At 43.2% G+C, this 18091-nt stretch overlaps 1 protein-coding gene across 5 annotated transcripts in view; it reads right to left on the reverse strand.

Annotated features, from left to right (window-relative positions):
- The window catches only part of sfi1 (SFI1 centrin binding protein), a 290590-nt gene extending 279054 nt beyond the window's left edge, over positions 1–11536 (reverse strand). For 2 of the 5 annotated variants that reach the window (XM_072498737.1, XM_072498720.1), the window contains exons 1-5: positions 11492–11536; positions 10560–11003; positions 8113–8283; positions 4116–4187; positions 2468–2578 (exon numbers count right to left, since the gene is read on the reverse strand). In XM_072498737.1, coding sequence (XP_072354838.1) covers positions 2468–2578; positions 4116–4187; positions 8113–8283; positions 10560–10678 — 473 coding nt within the window. In that variant the 5' untranslated portion in view covers positions 10679–11003; positions 11492–11536. The remainder of the gene's footprint in view (positions 1–2467; positions 2579–4115; positions 4188–8112; positions 8284–10559; positions 11004–11491) is intronic. The other 3 variants (XM_072498747.1, XM_072498754.1, XM_072498727.1) reach the window with 3 other exon arrangements.
- Positions 11537–18091: the final 6555 nt, after the last annotated feature.

Raw genomic sequence — 18091 nt, forward strand, 5'->3', positions numbered from 1 at the left:
GCTGTCCCTCCCCCAGTTTGCTTCCTCTAACGAACTCCTCTGCTGCCGCTGGGGTGTTAAAAAACAGCTCCTTCCCCTCAAATGTTACCCAGAGTTTGGTCGGGAATAACATCCCAAATTTAACATTACTTTTGTAGAGTGCTGATTTGGCCCTGTTGGATTCAGCCCTTCTCTTGGCCAGGTCTGCCCCAATGTCCTGGTACACCCTTATGGTCTTCCCTTCCCACATGCTTGCTTTCGTCTGCCAGGCCCACTTTAGGATTTTTTCCCTGTCTTGGAACCTGTGCAGCTTCACAATAATCGCTCTGGGCTGCTCCCCGGCTTTGGGCCTGGGTCGGAGCGACCTGTGCGCCCTGTCGATTTCTGGGGGGGGGTTGGAAACTTCTCCCTTCCCACTAGCTTGCCCAACATTTGGGTGACGTAGCCTGTTGGATTTCTGCCCTCCATCGCCTCTGGCAGACCCACTATTTTAACATTCTGCTGTCTGGACCTATTTTCCTGGTCCTCCACTTTCCCTCTTAGGCTCCCCTGGGTCATTACCAGCCTTTTCACCTCGGTTTCCTGAGTTAGCATCCTGTCGCTCTGGTCCGAGGCAGCCCTCTCCAACTCCTGAACAGTTTTCTCCTGCACCTCCACCTTCCTTTCCAGGCCATTGATGGTTCGCTGCATTTTTTCTGTTGTCTCCGCCAGCATCGCCTTCATCATTGTGTGGAGCTCCGACCTCAGTGCACGCTTCTTCATTCCTCCCCGTGCGGGGGGGGGGGGGGGGGGGGGGGGGGGATGGTCGCCGCGTCCTGTTCCTGCTCAGCTCGCCAGCTTTTCCGCTTCCTGATTCGCCTGAACCTCCGCCTCGCCCCGTGGGGTCGTCTGGCTGCATGGCCGCAGCTGCTGCTTTTACCCTTCACTGCTGTTCCTTCTTACATCTCGCCGTCCCCTCAATTTATTATTTGGAGGCATATCTCGGTCTGTGTCTTCCTTTTAAAAACAATTTTTTTTTTAATAAAAAGGGATTTTCTTTTTGGGGGGGGGGGGGGGGGGGGGGAGTTTTTTTTCCCCCTTTAAAAAAGTTTTTCTTTTTTTTTTTTAATTTGCAGGAGAGGAACAAGGAAGGTTGAATTTAAAAATTCTTATTTTGTCCTTGTGATCCTCTCCGTGCTCCGACTTTCAGGCCATTTCTGAGCGATCACCACTCCTCCTCCACGTGCAGCTCACCGGGACCAGTCTCTCCTTTTTTTTCCTCTCCCTCTCCAGCTCCGTGGATCGGAGCTTTGGTGCCTGGGCAGGGCCGAATTCGCGGGGCCCAAGGAATTTTTTTTTAAAATTCCCCGTGAAAACCCCCCCAAAAAAGCCGTGATTTTGTGGCTGTGCGGGAGCGTCTTTGCTGCGGCCGCTCGGTTCGCGATCGCCATCGGAAGTCCAGCGGTAATAAACCTAACTTTTAAAATAATGTACAGTATACTACACAAAATACATGAGGAAAATGATATTACTTAAAGAATCAGGTACATCAAGTCAGATGATCTCAGGCTCTGCGACTCTCCTCATTAGCCAAGATTCTTGTTCACTATACAGAAATTCCTCTGAGAGTGCATACACTTTTTGGGGTTTTTTTTTGTATTTTTTAAAATAAATTTAGAGTACCCACTTCTTTTCTTTCCAATTAAGGGGCAATTTACCATGGCCAATTCACCTGCTAGGCACATCTTTGGGTTGTGGGGGTCAGACCCACACAGACACCCTGCAGCCCTGGGAGTGCATAAACATGTGATTTCATAGAGTTCCTACATTACAGGAGACTCCAATTTGGCTTATCGATTCTTCATTGACCCTCTGAAAGCACACCGACCTAGGCCCACACCCCCGCTCCATCCACATAACCCCACCTAACCTACACATCTTTGGACAGTAAGGGGCAATTTAGTATAGCCAAGCTACCCAACCTGCACATCTTTTGACTGTGGGAGGAAACCAGAGCATCCAGAGGAAACCCATGCAAACAAGGGGAGAACTTGCAAACTCCATACAGACAGTATACAGAATATGGTCCTGGCGCTGTGAGGCAGCAATGTCAATCTGGGCAGCACAGTGGCGCAGTGGGTTAGCCCTGTTGCCTCACGGCACCGAGTTCCCAGGTTCGATCCCAGCTCTGGGTCACTGTCCGTGTGGAGTTTGCACATTCTCCCCATGTTTGCGTGGGTTTCGCCCCCACAACTCAAAGATATGCAGTCTAGGTGGATTGGCCACGCTAAATTACCCCTTAATTGGAAACAAAATGAATTAGGTACTCTAAATTTATATATTTTTAAAAAATTTTAAAGCAATGTCACTCTGTGCCATGGACAGAAAGACAGGACTGGCAATATCATTGATATTTTTCTGCTATTTGGGGGGAGGTGTTTAAGGAACATTTAGCACTTGAGAGACCATGTCCTAACCAGGGTGGAGGAAGAGAATAAAAAACAGCTACCTGTAGTGGCAGTCCGCTCTGACCATCAGTTTCCATTCTATCCGCACACTCCACCATTGTTCCTTCCATTCATCAAATGCTTTGCTCACCAATGCATGACAGTAGTGGGATCTGGCAAAGGGAAATACAGGCAGTTTGAAAAGGTAGTATCTTTTAATGGCTGGTGGAAGTTTCATTCCAAAAAAGTTTATTAAGAGTTAAGTGGCTTTATTAAAGCCCTGTAAAAGAGTAACTCTTATCCTGACTCTTATATGTCAATTCCCTTACAAAACAACATTGACATACCATTTGCCTTCTTAATGCTTTTCACAATTGCTTTGCCCTGGAAGCAAACCCATCTTTTATTTTATTTTCTAAATTTAGAGTACACCATTATTTTTTTTTCCAATTAAAGGGCAATTTAGCGTGACCAATCCACCTAACCTGCACATCTTTGGGTTGTGGGGGTGAAACCCACGCAGACATGGGGAGAATGTGCAAACTCCACACGGACAGTGACTCAGGGCCGGGATTTGAACCCGGGTCCTAACCACCGCGCCATATGCTGCCCCAGTCTTTTATTTGTATCTTTATTGTAATTGTTAATTTGCATTGCTCCTTCTAATGACTGGTGAATGTACGCATATAGATCTCTTTGCTCCTTCACTCTAATCACACTCTTATTTTTCAAAAATTACGTGACTTCCTTAACTCTCCAATTAAAATGCATCAAATCTGTGTTGACTTATTTTTCATTATTTTCAGTTTCTTGTTGTCTCAATAGCCACACAATTCCATGGCCAAAAATCACCATGGAAGCAAATTAACTTTATCTGCTCTTCTAGTGATAATACTGAGCCTGTACCTCATCCAACCAGCAAATTCGTGAACACCTGATTAACACCAATGCAAAGCCAATTCTGGATTTGCAGAGAGGACACAAGCGAGGCTGGCTACAACATTACTAAACCCCAGTCTAAATGTTGTGACACCGTACTAACATCCAGCTACACAATGAATTTCAAATTCAGCATTTCATCTGGCCTGATCTTTAAAAACAAATTTAATTTAAAAACACTGGTTGGTGCAACATTGGCTCAAGCCCCACATGTGTAACGAGGTGAACCATTCAGCCACTGGTATAAAGTGGAGTCAAGGGTGGAATGGGACATTGATGCAGTCATCACAACTCTTGCCTGCACCAAGTTTCACAGCAGTAGAATGTTAGCCTGGAAGCAGCTCATTTGCCTTAATGGATATGGAAGGGAGAAAAATACTTCAAAAAGTCATGAATTTTCCAGTGGCTCAGATGGTTGCTCAGATGTAACTAAGCCACGCTGGGTAATCCGGGATTTGACCTGTGATCTATGTTGAGTTGTTGATTTCAGCTCAGGCAGTAGCTGACAAATGACAACAGGGTCCAGTAACCCTGGACGAGGGAGTGGCTCCAGCAACAGTTCCAAAACTGATTACTAACACCTCCGGCAAACCCCTCCACAGAACCCCTCAAGGCAAACTTTATTTTTTCTAACCTGAGAAACTCTGCCAGGTCACTCAATAAGATACAGTTTCTAACACAGCATCAATTCAGAATGAGGGTCTCTGCATGCAAACTAACATTCTGCACCCATCTTCAAAAACCATGGAAGAAAACTAAATGGTACCTCACCTAGCTTTGGATGGAAGGATTCTCCCAAATGTCTTCCATATCCACAAATGCAGAAACTTCCTTGCAAAGTGCCTGGATTAATGAGACAGTGTTACCAATCGATGCAGTTTCCTTAAAAGCTCAGGAACGTTAAATTCTTCAAGTAAAAATATTTGGACAAAATATAGATCTTGGTTGACCCAACTTGAAATAACGTGAAGCATTAGCTAAATATCTGTACATGATGCTGGGATACCAATTTATGAGGTTTCACCCTTAATGAAAGCACTGCAATGTCTTCCAATTCCCCATCTTAGGCCAGGGAGGAAGTGAAATTCAAATCCCTTGGCACATTTCTATTGTACCATTCTTTAAAGACAACAAAGCTCAATCTGTTTGAGACAAGCTCATCACAGTCTACTGGACACTTAACTTGCTGATGATAGAAATTTAAGTGGAAATATAAGATGTAAGGAGCGCAGAGAAAGGCTGCAAAGAGATAGAGACAGGTTAAATGAGTAGGCACCAAAACGGAGTATTATGTGGGGAATGTGTGGGTTTTCACTTTAATCCTAAAACTAGAATATTTTTCATAGGCGTGAAACATTGGTGTTCTGGGAGATTTGGGTGTGTTCGCACAAGGGGCACGGTCAGCATACAGGTACAGCAAGCAATTAGGAAGGCAAATGGAGGGCAGCACGTTGGCGCAGTGGTTAGCACTGCTGCCTCACGGCACCGAGGTCCGGGGTTCAGGCCTGGCCCCGGGCCAGTGTGGAATTTACACATTCTCCCCGTGTCTGCATGGGTCTCACCCCACAACCCAAAAGGATGTGCAGGATGGGTGAATTGGCCACGTTAAATTGCCTATTAATTGAAAAAAAAGAAGTTGATACTCTAAATTTAAAAGAAGAAGGCAAATGGCATGTTGGCTTTTACTGCAAGGGGATTAGAGTACTGGAATAAATAAGTCTTGCTACAATTGCATATGGCTTTGGTAAGGCCTGTTAGGAAGTCGGGAAATGGCCACAGTGAATTGGAGATAAAAACAAAATACAGACATACAAACATACATAGAAAATAGAAGCAGGGGGAGGCCATTTGGCCCTTCGTGCCTGCTCCCGCCATTCATTACGATCATGGCAAATAACAGACAATTAACAAGACGAGCAGACGTCCAGAGGAATAATGAGATGTGATTTGCATAGTAACAAGATTAGCAGGCATCTAGAGACATGGTGGTGCTAATGGCCATATCAGAAACATTATTTACCAGAAATCAGTGGGGCTATACAAATGATAAGTTCGAAAGGCAAGAGATGTAGAAGGTTGAATCCATAGGGTGAAAAATCAAAGAGACTGAACAGTGTAACTGCTGGCATCCACATTAGTAAGCAGGCTAGGTCTCCACCCAATGTTTAGAACCACGGCAGATTGCAGATATTCTCCCCTGAAAAACACAGGTTTGTGCCTTTGCTAAACCAGGAAGAGATGTTTTCCCAGATTAGGTCACCAAGTGGTATTGTGGGGTAACTATTAACTGGATTTGACCTATAAGGGTCATTAAAATTGGATGTTGTTTGGGAAAATGGTGTCTCAGTGAGTTCAGGGAACATGGGTATATTTCGGGAACAAGAGGTAGCTTAAGCTAAAACGGTGTGTTTAGTTATTCATATATTTAAGTGTCATAAAGTATATTAGACTTTTGCTGTGTGTTTTTTCTTTTACTTCAATAAATATTCTCTATAAATTGTTCACACAACGACTGGACTGGCTCCTCATTGGGTGTACATTGTTCCAAACAAATATATACCACTAAGAAACATTGTTTCAAGTTATCCTTCAGTTTTTGAGACACACTCACAGGTAACATCAGTGGGATGATGTTAACAGACCATATCTGGAACAGTAGGTGCAAATTTGGTCTCCATATTTAAGGAATGGTAAGCTTGCATTGGAGGCAGCACAACAAAGATCAACGAGATTGGTTTCATGGAATAATGGGGTGAAAGGGTTGTCCTATGATGAGAGACTGAGTAAATTGGGCTTCTAGTCTCTGAAGCTTAGAAAAATGGGAGGTGATTTCATTGAAACATACAAGATTCTGAAATGGTTTGATGGGAAGACACGGAGGGAGTTTTAACTGGCTGGGGAATTGAAAACGCAGGAACACAGTCTCAAGAGATGGAGTTTGATGTAGGACTGAAATTAGGTAAAATGTCTTCATTCAAAGGATTCTGAATTCTCTTCCCTATCATTGAATATATTTAAGGCTGTGTGGCAGAACAGACGTGACCGGCCATATGGTTCCTACCATGTTCTTAAGATCCATCAGATGTTTACAGCCAGTGTGAGTACACCCCATTAACTATGTGCCACGACACACATATACAAAGTTGGGACTTTTCCACCTAATTACATTGCATAGCATGGAAATTTATAACCTGATACTTGATCATTCAGGGTGGTCTGCACTTAGGTCTAAAATTCTAGCTCTGCCGTATTGAGCAAGATTGATGCACAACATTTGAAATTTGATGGCAAAATTTTAGAATTTGAACAAGTCAGTGCTTCTTGAAACCTTGAACTCCCAGCGCAATAACAACTATGTTTTATACTTGAAACTTATTGCATAGAATGGATGTTATACAACAAAGCAAATCACAGGGACTTTCGGTCATATTTTAACATGGATCTATGAAATGTAGGAACTGATTCCCTATTCTTCAATATATGTGTCAGAAAATCTGTGTAACCAGATAGTTGGCCCTTTTATTAAAGTCCTGCGCAATCAGAATTTAGAGAGAGAGGCTCTTTAGGCTAATGCATTTCAGCCAGTGCAATCGTGTCCAGTTTGTAAATGATAGAGCTTTGTGTAGGATACAGTCGATTTTTTCTCAGAAATCTGTACATTGGTTATGGTTAAAATTCAAATTCTGATTATTGCATAGATCAACAAAATTACATCATAACACAAGATCATTCGGCTAGAGCTCCAGCATTTAGGCCCAATCTAATTTTGTTTTCAACTCTCTGCTTTCCCAAACACGCCCCTTCTTCAAGTGTTTATCTAATCCCTCAAAGATAGCATTAGCAACATGAGATAATGTACTCATGCCTCCTTGTCACTAATTCAACCAACTGAAAGGAAATAATATTCCATCATTTACCTTTCAAACCTCCTGGAATCTCTTCCCATTCCTGGAAATTCAGTGAACTGGTGATCCAAACATGCTTTTATAACGGAGTGTCAAAGCATGTGCTCTAAACATGACCTGGCTGATTTATATCCACTTGACATTAAGATTGGAGCAAAATATTTTATCTGGACTATGTGTAACAAAATCACAACTCATTTACAATTTCAATACAGTTTGCAGAAAATCTGCTGCTATGGTCAGCAATTGGATGTAGCAGGAAAATTAGAATATCTCTCCCTTCGTATAATTGAGAAAACTAGGTGAAGAGCTAATAGGAACATGGGTCACCAGCCAAGCTGAAAAGAATAAATAAGATCATCAGTGTTAAAATCCTGTGGGCTTCGGGAGGAAAGGTAAACAGAGAACAATAAGGAGTCCAAAAGTTCCGAGGCCCCAGAAAAGGACAAGTAGGACTTGCAATGGGTCTTCAATTCAATTGTGACAGTGTAGAGAGAAGAAATGTTTAAAAAATTGTTTACTGGAGGTTCTCCATTACGATTGGAAGTATTTTTCCAGACAGTAGACACTAAAGACATCAGGGGATATGGAGAGTGAGCAGGGAGTATGGCATTGAGATAGAGGATCAGCCACGGTCATATTGAATGGCAGGCTCGGTGGGTCAAATGTCCTACTCCTGCTCCTATTTACTAGGTTTCCATGTATTTTCATAAAGGCAAAAAGATGGTCTTTTGAATGCCTCCAGTCATATTTGAATAGCTGGCTTTTTTCAAATTTGCTTGCATAAACTATGTTTTGGATAAAATATTGGACCTCAAAGATGGAACAGCAGTCTTTCAGTATTCACTAACTGCAAACATTACCTGATACGAAGTTCCTTCAATCGCCCGCCTCTGTTCCAGGTATAATTCACTCGGTAAGGAATCAAGCTCTTTTTGACACAATGTACATTAGTCCCACTGTGCTTTATAGAATGTCCCTGAAATATACTTTTGGGAAGCTGGGTATTCAATGGAGGGTGCACCCTCATAGCACTGGGGGAACAAAGGAGAGAGTAGTGTTAATCTTACAGAAACATGAGTAACTTCACAACTAATCTCCAGAAGAATAGCAGTCAACATAAAACCGAACCAATCATTTTAGTTATTTCTCAGCCAAAATCACCTACAGGCAATGAATCGCTTCAAGTTTCTGTCAAAAATGTTTACCAACAGGGTAAATGACCTCAGGTCACATATTTTTAAACATTCTTTCATGGGTGTGGCCTTTGCTGACAAGACCAATATTTGTTACCCATTCCTTCTTGAACCACAACAGTCCTTGTAGCCATTTGGTACAAATGAGCGGCTTGCTAGGCCATTTCAGAAGTCAGTTAACAGAAACCACAAAGCTATGGGTCTGGAGCCACATGTAGGCCAGAAGAGGACATTAGTGAACCAGATGAGTTTTAACAATAATTGATGATGGGCATCAGCACTCAGGCAAGCCTTCAATTCAAAGTTTTTATCAATTAACTGAATTTATTGCATCTCAATTCCACCAGCTGCTGTGGTGGGATTCAAAACAGTGTCCCCAAGGCATTAGTTTGGGCCTCTGGACCACTCATCCTGTAACATTACCACTGGGTCATGATCGCCCTTTGCTGGTTCACACCTATACAAGTAAAAATACAACAGCAAAATTCAGGGGTGGGGTTGGTGGTGCCATTGATTATACACTGTCCTTTTCCTCTGATCATAATCTACGTTTAACTGCCTGAAAACCTTCTCTATTGTTTCCAAAGAAACATCAGAGCAGGAATAGGGCATTCAGCCTATCAATCCTGTTCTGAGGAAACCTATGCACTCACCCAGTGGAAATCCATGCAGATACGGGTAGAACGTGCAAACTCCACACAGATAGTCATCAAAGACCGGAATCGACACTGGGTCCCTGGCACTGAGACAGCAGTGCTAACCACTGTGCCACCCTCTCAAGAGTACAAGAGTTGAATCACAAAATCTTGATTCGCTCCATATCCTTCAATAGGAAAATCAAAGTTGGATTTCTTTCGATCCTTAATAGATAGCACTTTGGGCTTTCAGTAACACGAATGGATGCTCAGGTACTTCTGTTAGCAGAATACATCCAAGTAAACCTCAAATCGCTATCACACAATGGATACATTTGTCTCATTATAACGCAAATTACATTCACCAGAAAGTAGTCAAACATTCCCAAGTCTTTGAAATTGCTGTCTACGATAACAGCAAAATTCCAGGCTGTGTGGATGAGATCAAAGACTTGGCTGCGAACTCTACCTGTTAATGAAAGCTATTCCCTGTACCCCCGTTCAAAACCAGACAAGGTGCTCAGCAATTGGCAAGTGAACATTAATGACAAATAAGTTTATCGTCAAAGATCCAATGGCAACCCTCAGATATCTGTTTGAAACAAAGCAAATAAATTATTCCTCCGCTGCAACACCACAGAACTAAGTGAAAGTGCATCCCAGGAGCCAAGAAACAGCAGAGTTCAGGTGCTGTTCCCAGCTCAATCCTCCAAGGGAAGTCAAATAGCCTCAGACAATCCAGTTTGAGATCAGAGAATCCATTTCCCCATCCATAGCCACCACACTACATTTTATACAGTATTAAGGACCTGGATGACAGACCTTTTCCCTAGATTTCAGCAAACATCAACACAACTGATAGACCAGGAGTCACAAGAACACAGACCATAACACAGGAGATCTAGATTTTAAAGACCGGCAAACCAGAATAGGCCAGTAGCCATCTCAAGTTGCATGCTAAACAGTCACCAACCTACTACTCAAACATCAACACTGATAGCTAAATTGCACACTGATTGAGGGAACAGATCACACAAAAATGTCCAAACAAAAAAAGTCAACTCATGCATCTCACCTGTGCCATACAGATATGGTGCACTCTCACACACCATCAACTTAACATCATTTCCTGAGAGAACTGGGGTGGGGGAAGAGTAATTCCTAGGCCCAACGAGTGGGGATGTTCACTGACGATTGTACAATGGAGAATTTCACATTTTCCCACATTATACTCAATTTGGCAGAACTCTGCCCACTCATTTAGCCTGTATCCATTTGTTGCCTCCTTATGTCCTCTTCACAATTTTCTTTCCTACCAATCTTTGGGTCATCAGCAAATTTGGCAACCATATGTTCAGTCCCTTCACCCAAGTCAGTTACATAAATTGTGTCCTGCTGTGCTGTAATCATTCTATAATTCTATTATCCCCATGAGTCATTGGACTGAACTGTCTCCTACATCTTTTTTCTAAAACTTACCTTTGATGATCTTTCTTCAACAAGTGATCATCTTTCTTCATTCTTAAGTCCTTTCTGATTGGAATCTTCGTAGAACTTGAAGTAATTTTATTTATCTTTTGATCCATTTGACTGCACATGTGAGGGAAACAATATCAACATGAAGCATCAACCATCCTGGGATAAGATCACTGATGTTTCTTTCAAGCAATTCTTCACCAAATGTCTCTGGGTTTGACAACATATGAAGTACTAAAGTGATTGACCGTGACAGTATTCTCAAAGGATCTGCATTAATGATTTATTAGAATTATAGGAAGTAGCTGCCAGCTTTACCAGTGTTTGTAGGGATGTAATAGGGATATTTCAGAGAATGCAGGTGGGTAGCTTATTTCCTTTGTTTCATTGCTGTTGTGTCTGTCCTTCAGATTGCTGAATTCCCGGCCAATTAAGCTCTTGAGACTGCTGTAAAAAGGGTTCAAATAAACATTTTGCATAAATCCTTGGCTTCCCAGTTATAACTCGCAACTGCCATAATACATATATCATTTTAAAGCTGCATCACCTTCATAGGAAAATAACATTTGCAAACCTCCGGTTACAAACACTTGTGTATTTTGCTTAAAGACATCACCCCATCACATGCCTGTTTCACTCCTGTGACAACAACGACCAACATATGCCCGGGTGGTGGAGTAGGGAATTGGGGCCGGGGGGGAGGGGGGTGCAGTTAAGGCAAAACTACAATTACCAACGAACCAGGTTGTCCTCTCTGAGGCCTAAATGTGGGAACCTCTGCCTGACTCATTCACCCGTCCCCCTCATTCTTCCACCCTCCGTCAGCTTCCCTCATCCTCCCTTCCTCCCACATTCTTCCTCCCACATTCTCCCTCCCTCATCCATCCTCTCTCACCCTGGCTCCCACTCTTCCTCAGTCATTCTCTGTCACTCACCGCTCCGGTGGCCGCCATTTCTCCCGCTCCCAGCAGACAGCGCGCGCTGCCTTATTTCCATGGTAACCGGACGCCGGAAGCTGATGAGTGGAAGACAAGCTGGAGCCAAATGGGAATAACAGACAGTCAGGAATGTTCCCAATATCATCCTGACTTGTGTGCTATCCGTGTTTTAAAACCTATTTCTAGCTGTGAAAAGTTCATTAATAAATGACGCTTCTTCAGTTTATAACAGTTAAAATTAAAGATGCCATGGGAAGGGAATACAGACAATAGCTTAAATGAAAAGTCCAAAATATACAGTTGCCAACATATCAGATTAATCACCACCTCTCGGGTCAAAATGTTAATGGGAAAAAGTATATTTCAGAAAATTAATTTTTATCAGCTCAAAAAGACCTTTGTCTTTTCAGGAACCTAGCCAACCATGCACACGTCTATCTCTCAAAAGAAGAGATATTGGAGGGCAGCACGGTGGCGCAGTGGGTTAGCCCTGCAGTCGCACGGCACCAAGGTCCCAGGTTCAATCCCGACTCTGGGTCACTGTCCGCGTGGAGTTTGCACATTCTCCCTGTGTTTGTGTGGGTTTTGCCCCCACAACCCAAAAATGTGCAGGCTCAGTGAATTGGCCATGCTAAATTGTATTGCCCCTTAATTTGAAAAAATGAATTGGGTACTCTAAATTTTTTTTTTCTAAAGAAGGGATATTGGAATCGTGAACTCCTTGATCAATAATCCTTTTTTGTTCGTGTGAAAGATACATAGCCAGAGATATGTTATATTACTCTTGGTGGTAATATGTTGTGTTCTTTGTCTTTTCTTCCAGAATGTTGTGATGTGTTGATGACAAAGAATCCACCTATCATTAGATTGTAACAAAACTAATTTATTGTAAAACTATTAATTCAATGAAGTTTGCGCACTCTACTGAGCTACAGTTAATAATAAAATAATATTGAATCTGTATATCAGTACTCAATTATCTAAATAGTCACTAACTGTACCATGATCTAACCTCATGTTAATTCTTGCCTAATGTAATCTTTTCCTCATGCTGTTCTCAAGCTTTCTCCTTCACCAACTACCCAGAAATCCCTCAGGTCTGATTTAAATACAGAGAAGTGGTGGTGCCCTCTAGTGTTTGAATTACACAGAGATGTAATAATTAACCCTTCACTAACTTGACTATATACATATTATTACAAGGCAGACTTACACTTTTTGGGGCCTGGCGTTCTCACTCTTTGTGGGACTCCTACGTTATGCCCCTGAGAGTCGGGTTGAGCCTGCATCTGGTCTCCTTAACGACCTGAGCTTGCAGGTCTGTTAGTGGCGGCTCACTGGCTGCTGCTACTGGCTTTCTGGCCTTGCCTCTTCTTTCTTGCCCTCACAGGTCGGATTACCGCCCAGCCCTCTCTCTCACTCACCCTCAGCTCTGCCTTCAGGCTCTGGTCTAGTTGCCCTGCTGGTCATTACTCCCTGAAATCCATGATGTTGGCGCTTGCCTGGCCTTCACAAATCCCAACTGCTCATCTCTTGGCTTTTGCTCAGGTGTACTCCAGGCTGGCTGCTGCTGCTGGGTACTGCCTTTTTCAGGCCTGGCCTCTGTTCTTTGTCTGGTTGGTTGCCTGCCATCTCTCCTCAGCACTGTTTTAGGGTACTGAACCAGACCACAACTTTTGTTAGGATACTGGACAAGAACACCAAGTGATTTTTTTTAAAATTGTTTATCTCTGAGGTAAAGATACTTCACCCCAAGAGTGATAAGTATTTAGTTTTCTGGAAAAATAATATGAGTGGCACAGTGGTTAACACTATTGCCTCACAGTTCCAGGGACCCGGCTTCAATACCGGCTTCTAGTGACTGTCTATGTGGGTTTCCTCTGGGTGCTCCTGTTTCCTCCCACAGTCCAAGATGTACAGTTTAGATGGGTTGGCCATGGTCAACTGCCCCTTGATGTCCAAAAGTTTAGGTGGGGTTACAGGGATAGTGCGGAGGCATGGGCTTAAGTAAGGTGCTCTTTCTTCTGCACTGTAGGAATTCTATAGCCAACAGGTCTTTCTATACCATCATTGTCTTTTTGTAACAATACAGCTGCCTACGGTGTTGAGAACCCGGGTTCGATCCCGGCCCTGGGTCACTGTCTGTGTGGAGTTTGCACAGTGTCCCCTGATCTACGTGGGTTTCACCCCCACAACCCAAAGATCTGCAGGTAGGTGGATTGGCCATACTAAATTGCCCCTTAATTGGAAAACAAATAATTGGGTGCTCTAAATTTATTTTTAAAAACCTGATATTTGTCAAGCTTTTTCTTTGCCATTAACATGGTTAATTGTCTGTTGAAATTCGAAGTTTGTTTGAACATAAAAGACACCCTAGTCTAATGTGCGGTCAATTCCACCCATACTTATCCCAGAGATGCAACTCAATCGAAATTCACTATTAATGTTTGAAAAACACCCAAAGTCTTTGGCTGCCCAATAACTACAGTCACCAGTTTTGTAAATTTAAACACAATTAATTTTTATTTCTAACAATAACTATAATTAAATAGGCAGCAAATATCACCGGTTAACTATTTTCTCCTTCCTATCCCCCTTCTTTAACTTGCTCTACACATACACACGACAAAAAAACATACAGGGGAAAGTGGGGTTTAAAAAAAAAGAATAATACAAAGAGGAAAATTATAAAATTGTCTGTTACAGATGTACACCATCCAATTAGGTTCTTTTTAGTCTAGGCCATCAGTTGGGTGTTCTTGTTTACAGTCTGTAATGGTATTCACTGTAGATTAATCAAGGTCTCAAGACTTCTCTGCAGATTCAGAAAAGGCAGGAAGATGCAATTTTTGGAGAAAAAGAGAGAGAAACAGCAATTCACAGCTTCTTCTCTCAGCGTCCAGGCACGTTCTGTTTCCTGGGTCTTCTGAAAACATCCCACTTGGCAGGACCCAATCACTGTCTGTTGCCAGACACAATATGGTCTTTGGCCACCATTCATAGATTATCATAGAATTTACAGTGCAGAAGGAGGCCATTCAGCCCATCGAGTCTGCACCGGCTCTTGGAAAGAGCACCCCACCCAAGGTCAACACCTCCACCCTATCCCCATAACCCAGTAACCCCACCAACACTAAGGGCAATTTTGGACACTAAGGGCAATTTATCATGGCCAATCCACCAACCTGCACATCTTTGGACTGTGGGAGGAAACCGGAGCATCCGGAGGAAACCCACGCACACACGGGAGGATGTGCAGACTCCGCACAGACAGTGACCCAAGCCAGAATCGAACCTGGGACCCTGGAGCTGTGAAGCAATTGTGCTATCCACAATGCTACCGTGCTGCCCTTTGGCCACCAGCCAACCGATTGAACCGAATCCCTCTGATCCCTAAGGTGCCAAGAAGTCCGAGTCCTTCTGTTCAAAATCTAAATCTTCAGAGCACAGTGTACTATTTTGCAACTTTTGAGTTCCTCATTTCCTTTACTCAACTTAAAGATAAATGTCTATTAAATATCCATGGATCAAAAGTGATAACGTCAAAGTTAAAGAAATGGGAAATAAAGAAATCAACGGTAAGGGTCCTTACAGCCATCACTCTGGGGGTGAAGTATCAGTTCCTCACTGCTTTACAAATCAAAAAATTGTTTGAGGTTCTTGTCCAATATCTGATCAAAGGTTGCGGTCTGGTCTGGTATCCCAACAAAATTAAGGTCGAGTCCAGCATCCTAACAAAATTGGGGGCTCATCCAGGATTACAAAGTATAATTTCTAGTTTGATTTGGGATTATTGAACTTAAACATCGTGTGTGAGGAACTGATGCTTTCTTTCAGGTGTTGATACTTTTGTCAGTTTAAATAAGGAGTGACTGGTAAAATGGCTCTTTCAGTAGCTAAGAGTTTCCAGGGTGTTGAAGAGGTCACTCTGGTTAGTTTACAAAGGGTGGTTAAAACAAAGTTTTTGGCAGTCAACTGTAGTAGACTTTACCTGAAGGGGTGAGGAAGGTGGAAATAATTCATATGATAGCTCAGCATTTAAATTAGCCAATGACACAGTCTTAATCATTGGAGTTAGCTAAAATTCAATTACAAATGAAACAGTTGCAACATGATAAAGAACTGAGCCAGCTTGAATTGGAATTGGAATTAAAGGTAAAGGAGAAAGACAAGGAGAGAGAGGAAAATGAGAGAGCGGCAATGGCAGAGGAAAAGGGGGGGAAATAGCTTCTTAAAAGGCAATTGAAATGAAGAATCTTGAGCTGGAAATGGAAAGATAGATTAGCAAGGGAAGAAAAGGATAAGGAGAGAGAGAAAGAACATCAATTTAACATGTTGTCTTGGGAGTGTCCTTTTCAGAAATGTTTTTGTCTTATCACATGGCTTCAATGATGTCATTATGTGGGTGGAGCTGGGCTGTGGCTCTGAATTTTACTTTTGCTTTGAGTTTTGGAACTGGTTTGTGGCTCTGTGAGTCTTTACCTTCATTTTCACATTTGGCTGCTGTCGACTTAGACAGAGGTGTATTTTGGCCTGTCTCTCTATTTTCAATTTTAAAGAGCTATTCCAAGGAAGAAATCCAATGATTATACTTACCTGCTGTTTTGGTAAAAAGGGGTTTTGGTTTATGGGATCTTATTATTGAATTGGAACAGTTAAGGGGGAATTCATTAAGGCTTATACATAGATTACTGTAGCTGTGTGGTGTCTTTATGTTTGTAGTTGATAAAGATTCTTACAGTGTGTGTTTATACAATTGTTAACTAAATTTGTAGAATAAAGCTTATTTTTTGATTGAAAGCACCCAAAACCTCTGTTGAATAACACCTGAAAGGCAGGCTCATCGTAACCAAAATCAATAAACAGTGTAGGTCAGGTGAACTCCATGATATACTTTGGAGTTTTCTAAACCCTGGCCCATAACAAAGTTTTTGATAAAGGTTGAGGACAGTTTCGAGGGAGGATAACCAAAAAGCCTAGTGGGGATATGTTTAAAAATATTCAAGCACTGCCAAGGTTTGACGAGAAAGATGTGTTGTTTTTAATCTCATTTGAGAAAGTAGCAAAACAATTGAAGTGGTCAAAAACCACGTATATATTGCTGGTTCTAATGAAGTAAGTAGAGCTTGTGAGGTGTTTGCATCATTATCAGAAGAGGTATCTAGGGTTATTATGAGCTGTGTGAAACCAGTTTAAGTGCATATGAACTAGTGCCAGAAGCCTACAGACAAAAGTTTAGAAATCTAAGAACCAGGTCAGACGTATATAGAGTTTGAAAGAATCAAACAAAATATTTTTGATAGATGGCTATCCCACGGTGGAAACAAAAAACAAAGGGGGAAAAGAAAAAGGAGTCTGGGACCGCCCATGGTCACCATTAACCTATAGAGTCCACTCCCCCCACCACCCCCCCCCCCCCCCCCCGGCCCCGCTACACTCAACGCCATCCAACCTCTGAACGAGTGCCATACATGTTACCCAAGAGTTGTAAACACCCCCCCGCCCCCACTCTCCAACTCCTCCCGTCCACTGCCTTTTGTAAAACTCCTCCCCCCAACCTCGGTTCCTTCCCCCAACTTTCCACCCCGGCTAGACCACTCGGACCCTGTTCTGCCAGGCTCCGATGGCCGCAGCCCCTCCCCCACCTCACTCCCGTTCACTGGCCGGCACAAACCGGCCAGCGTGGAGGCCCCCACCCGGGTCCCTTTCCCACTTGCCCGGCCCTAGGAAAGCCCAGAAATCCCCTTTTAGCACACAAACCCCGCATATCCATCTACACCCCAAAGAGCCCTCATTTCGAGTGAAAGTCCCATCACTTCCCTTGTCCAAATATATACAACATTGGCTCCTTTAGCCCATACACCCGCACGCAGTGAAACAACACAGAAGAAAATACAGTCATGTGGTTACATCGGCACATGGCCATTTCTCAATTTCTCAGTGCTGCCACAGTCCTTCTGCCTTCACAAACTCCTCCGCTGCTTCCGCCGTTCCAAAATAAAAGTCCTTGAGCTTGTAAGTCACCCTCAGCTTCGCGGGATATACAATGCCGCACTGCACCTTGCTAATGTACAGTGCCCTCTTCACCCGGTTGAAGGCAGCCCGCCTCCTCGCCAGCTCCACCGTAAAGTCCTGGTATACACGTATACCAGCTCCAGCCCACTGCACCAATCACTTCTGCTTGGCCCAGCACAGGACCTTCTCCTTCACACTGTACCTATGGAAGCACAGAGTCACTACCCTTGGCGGCTCACTCGCCTTTGGTGCAGGCCTCCACGACCGATGAGCCCGATCCAGTTCATATCGGGAGGGATCCTCCCCCTCCCCCAATAGTTTCGCCAGCATCGCGGCAAAATACTCAGTTGACCTCGGTCCTTCAACTCCTTTGGGCAGCCCCACAATCCTCAAATTCTGTCGCCTGGATCTGTTTTCCAGGTCTTCCGTTTTTCCTCGCAGATCCTTGTTAATCTCCATCACCTTCCGCATTTCCTTCCCCATCGAGTAAGTTGATCACCGTGCTGCAATAATGTTTCCTCCACTTCCTTCAGCGCCTCCCCTTGCTCCTGCACCTCCGCCACCGCCGTCGTCACCGGGGAA

This window comes from Scyliorhinus torazame, chromosome 1 (assembly GCF_047496885.1).
Source record: "Scyliorhinus torazame isolate Kashiwa2021f chromosome 1, sScyTor2.1, whole genome shotgun sequence".
Taxonomy (NCBI): domain Eukaryota; kingdom Metazoa; phylum Chordata; class Chondrichthyes; order Carcharhiniformes; family Scyliorhinidae; genus Scyliorhinus; species Scyliorhinus torazame.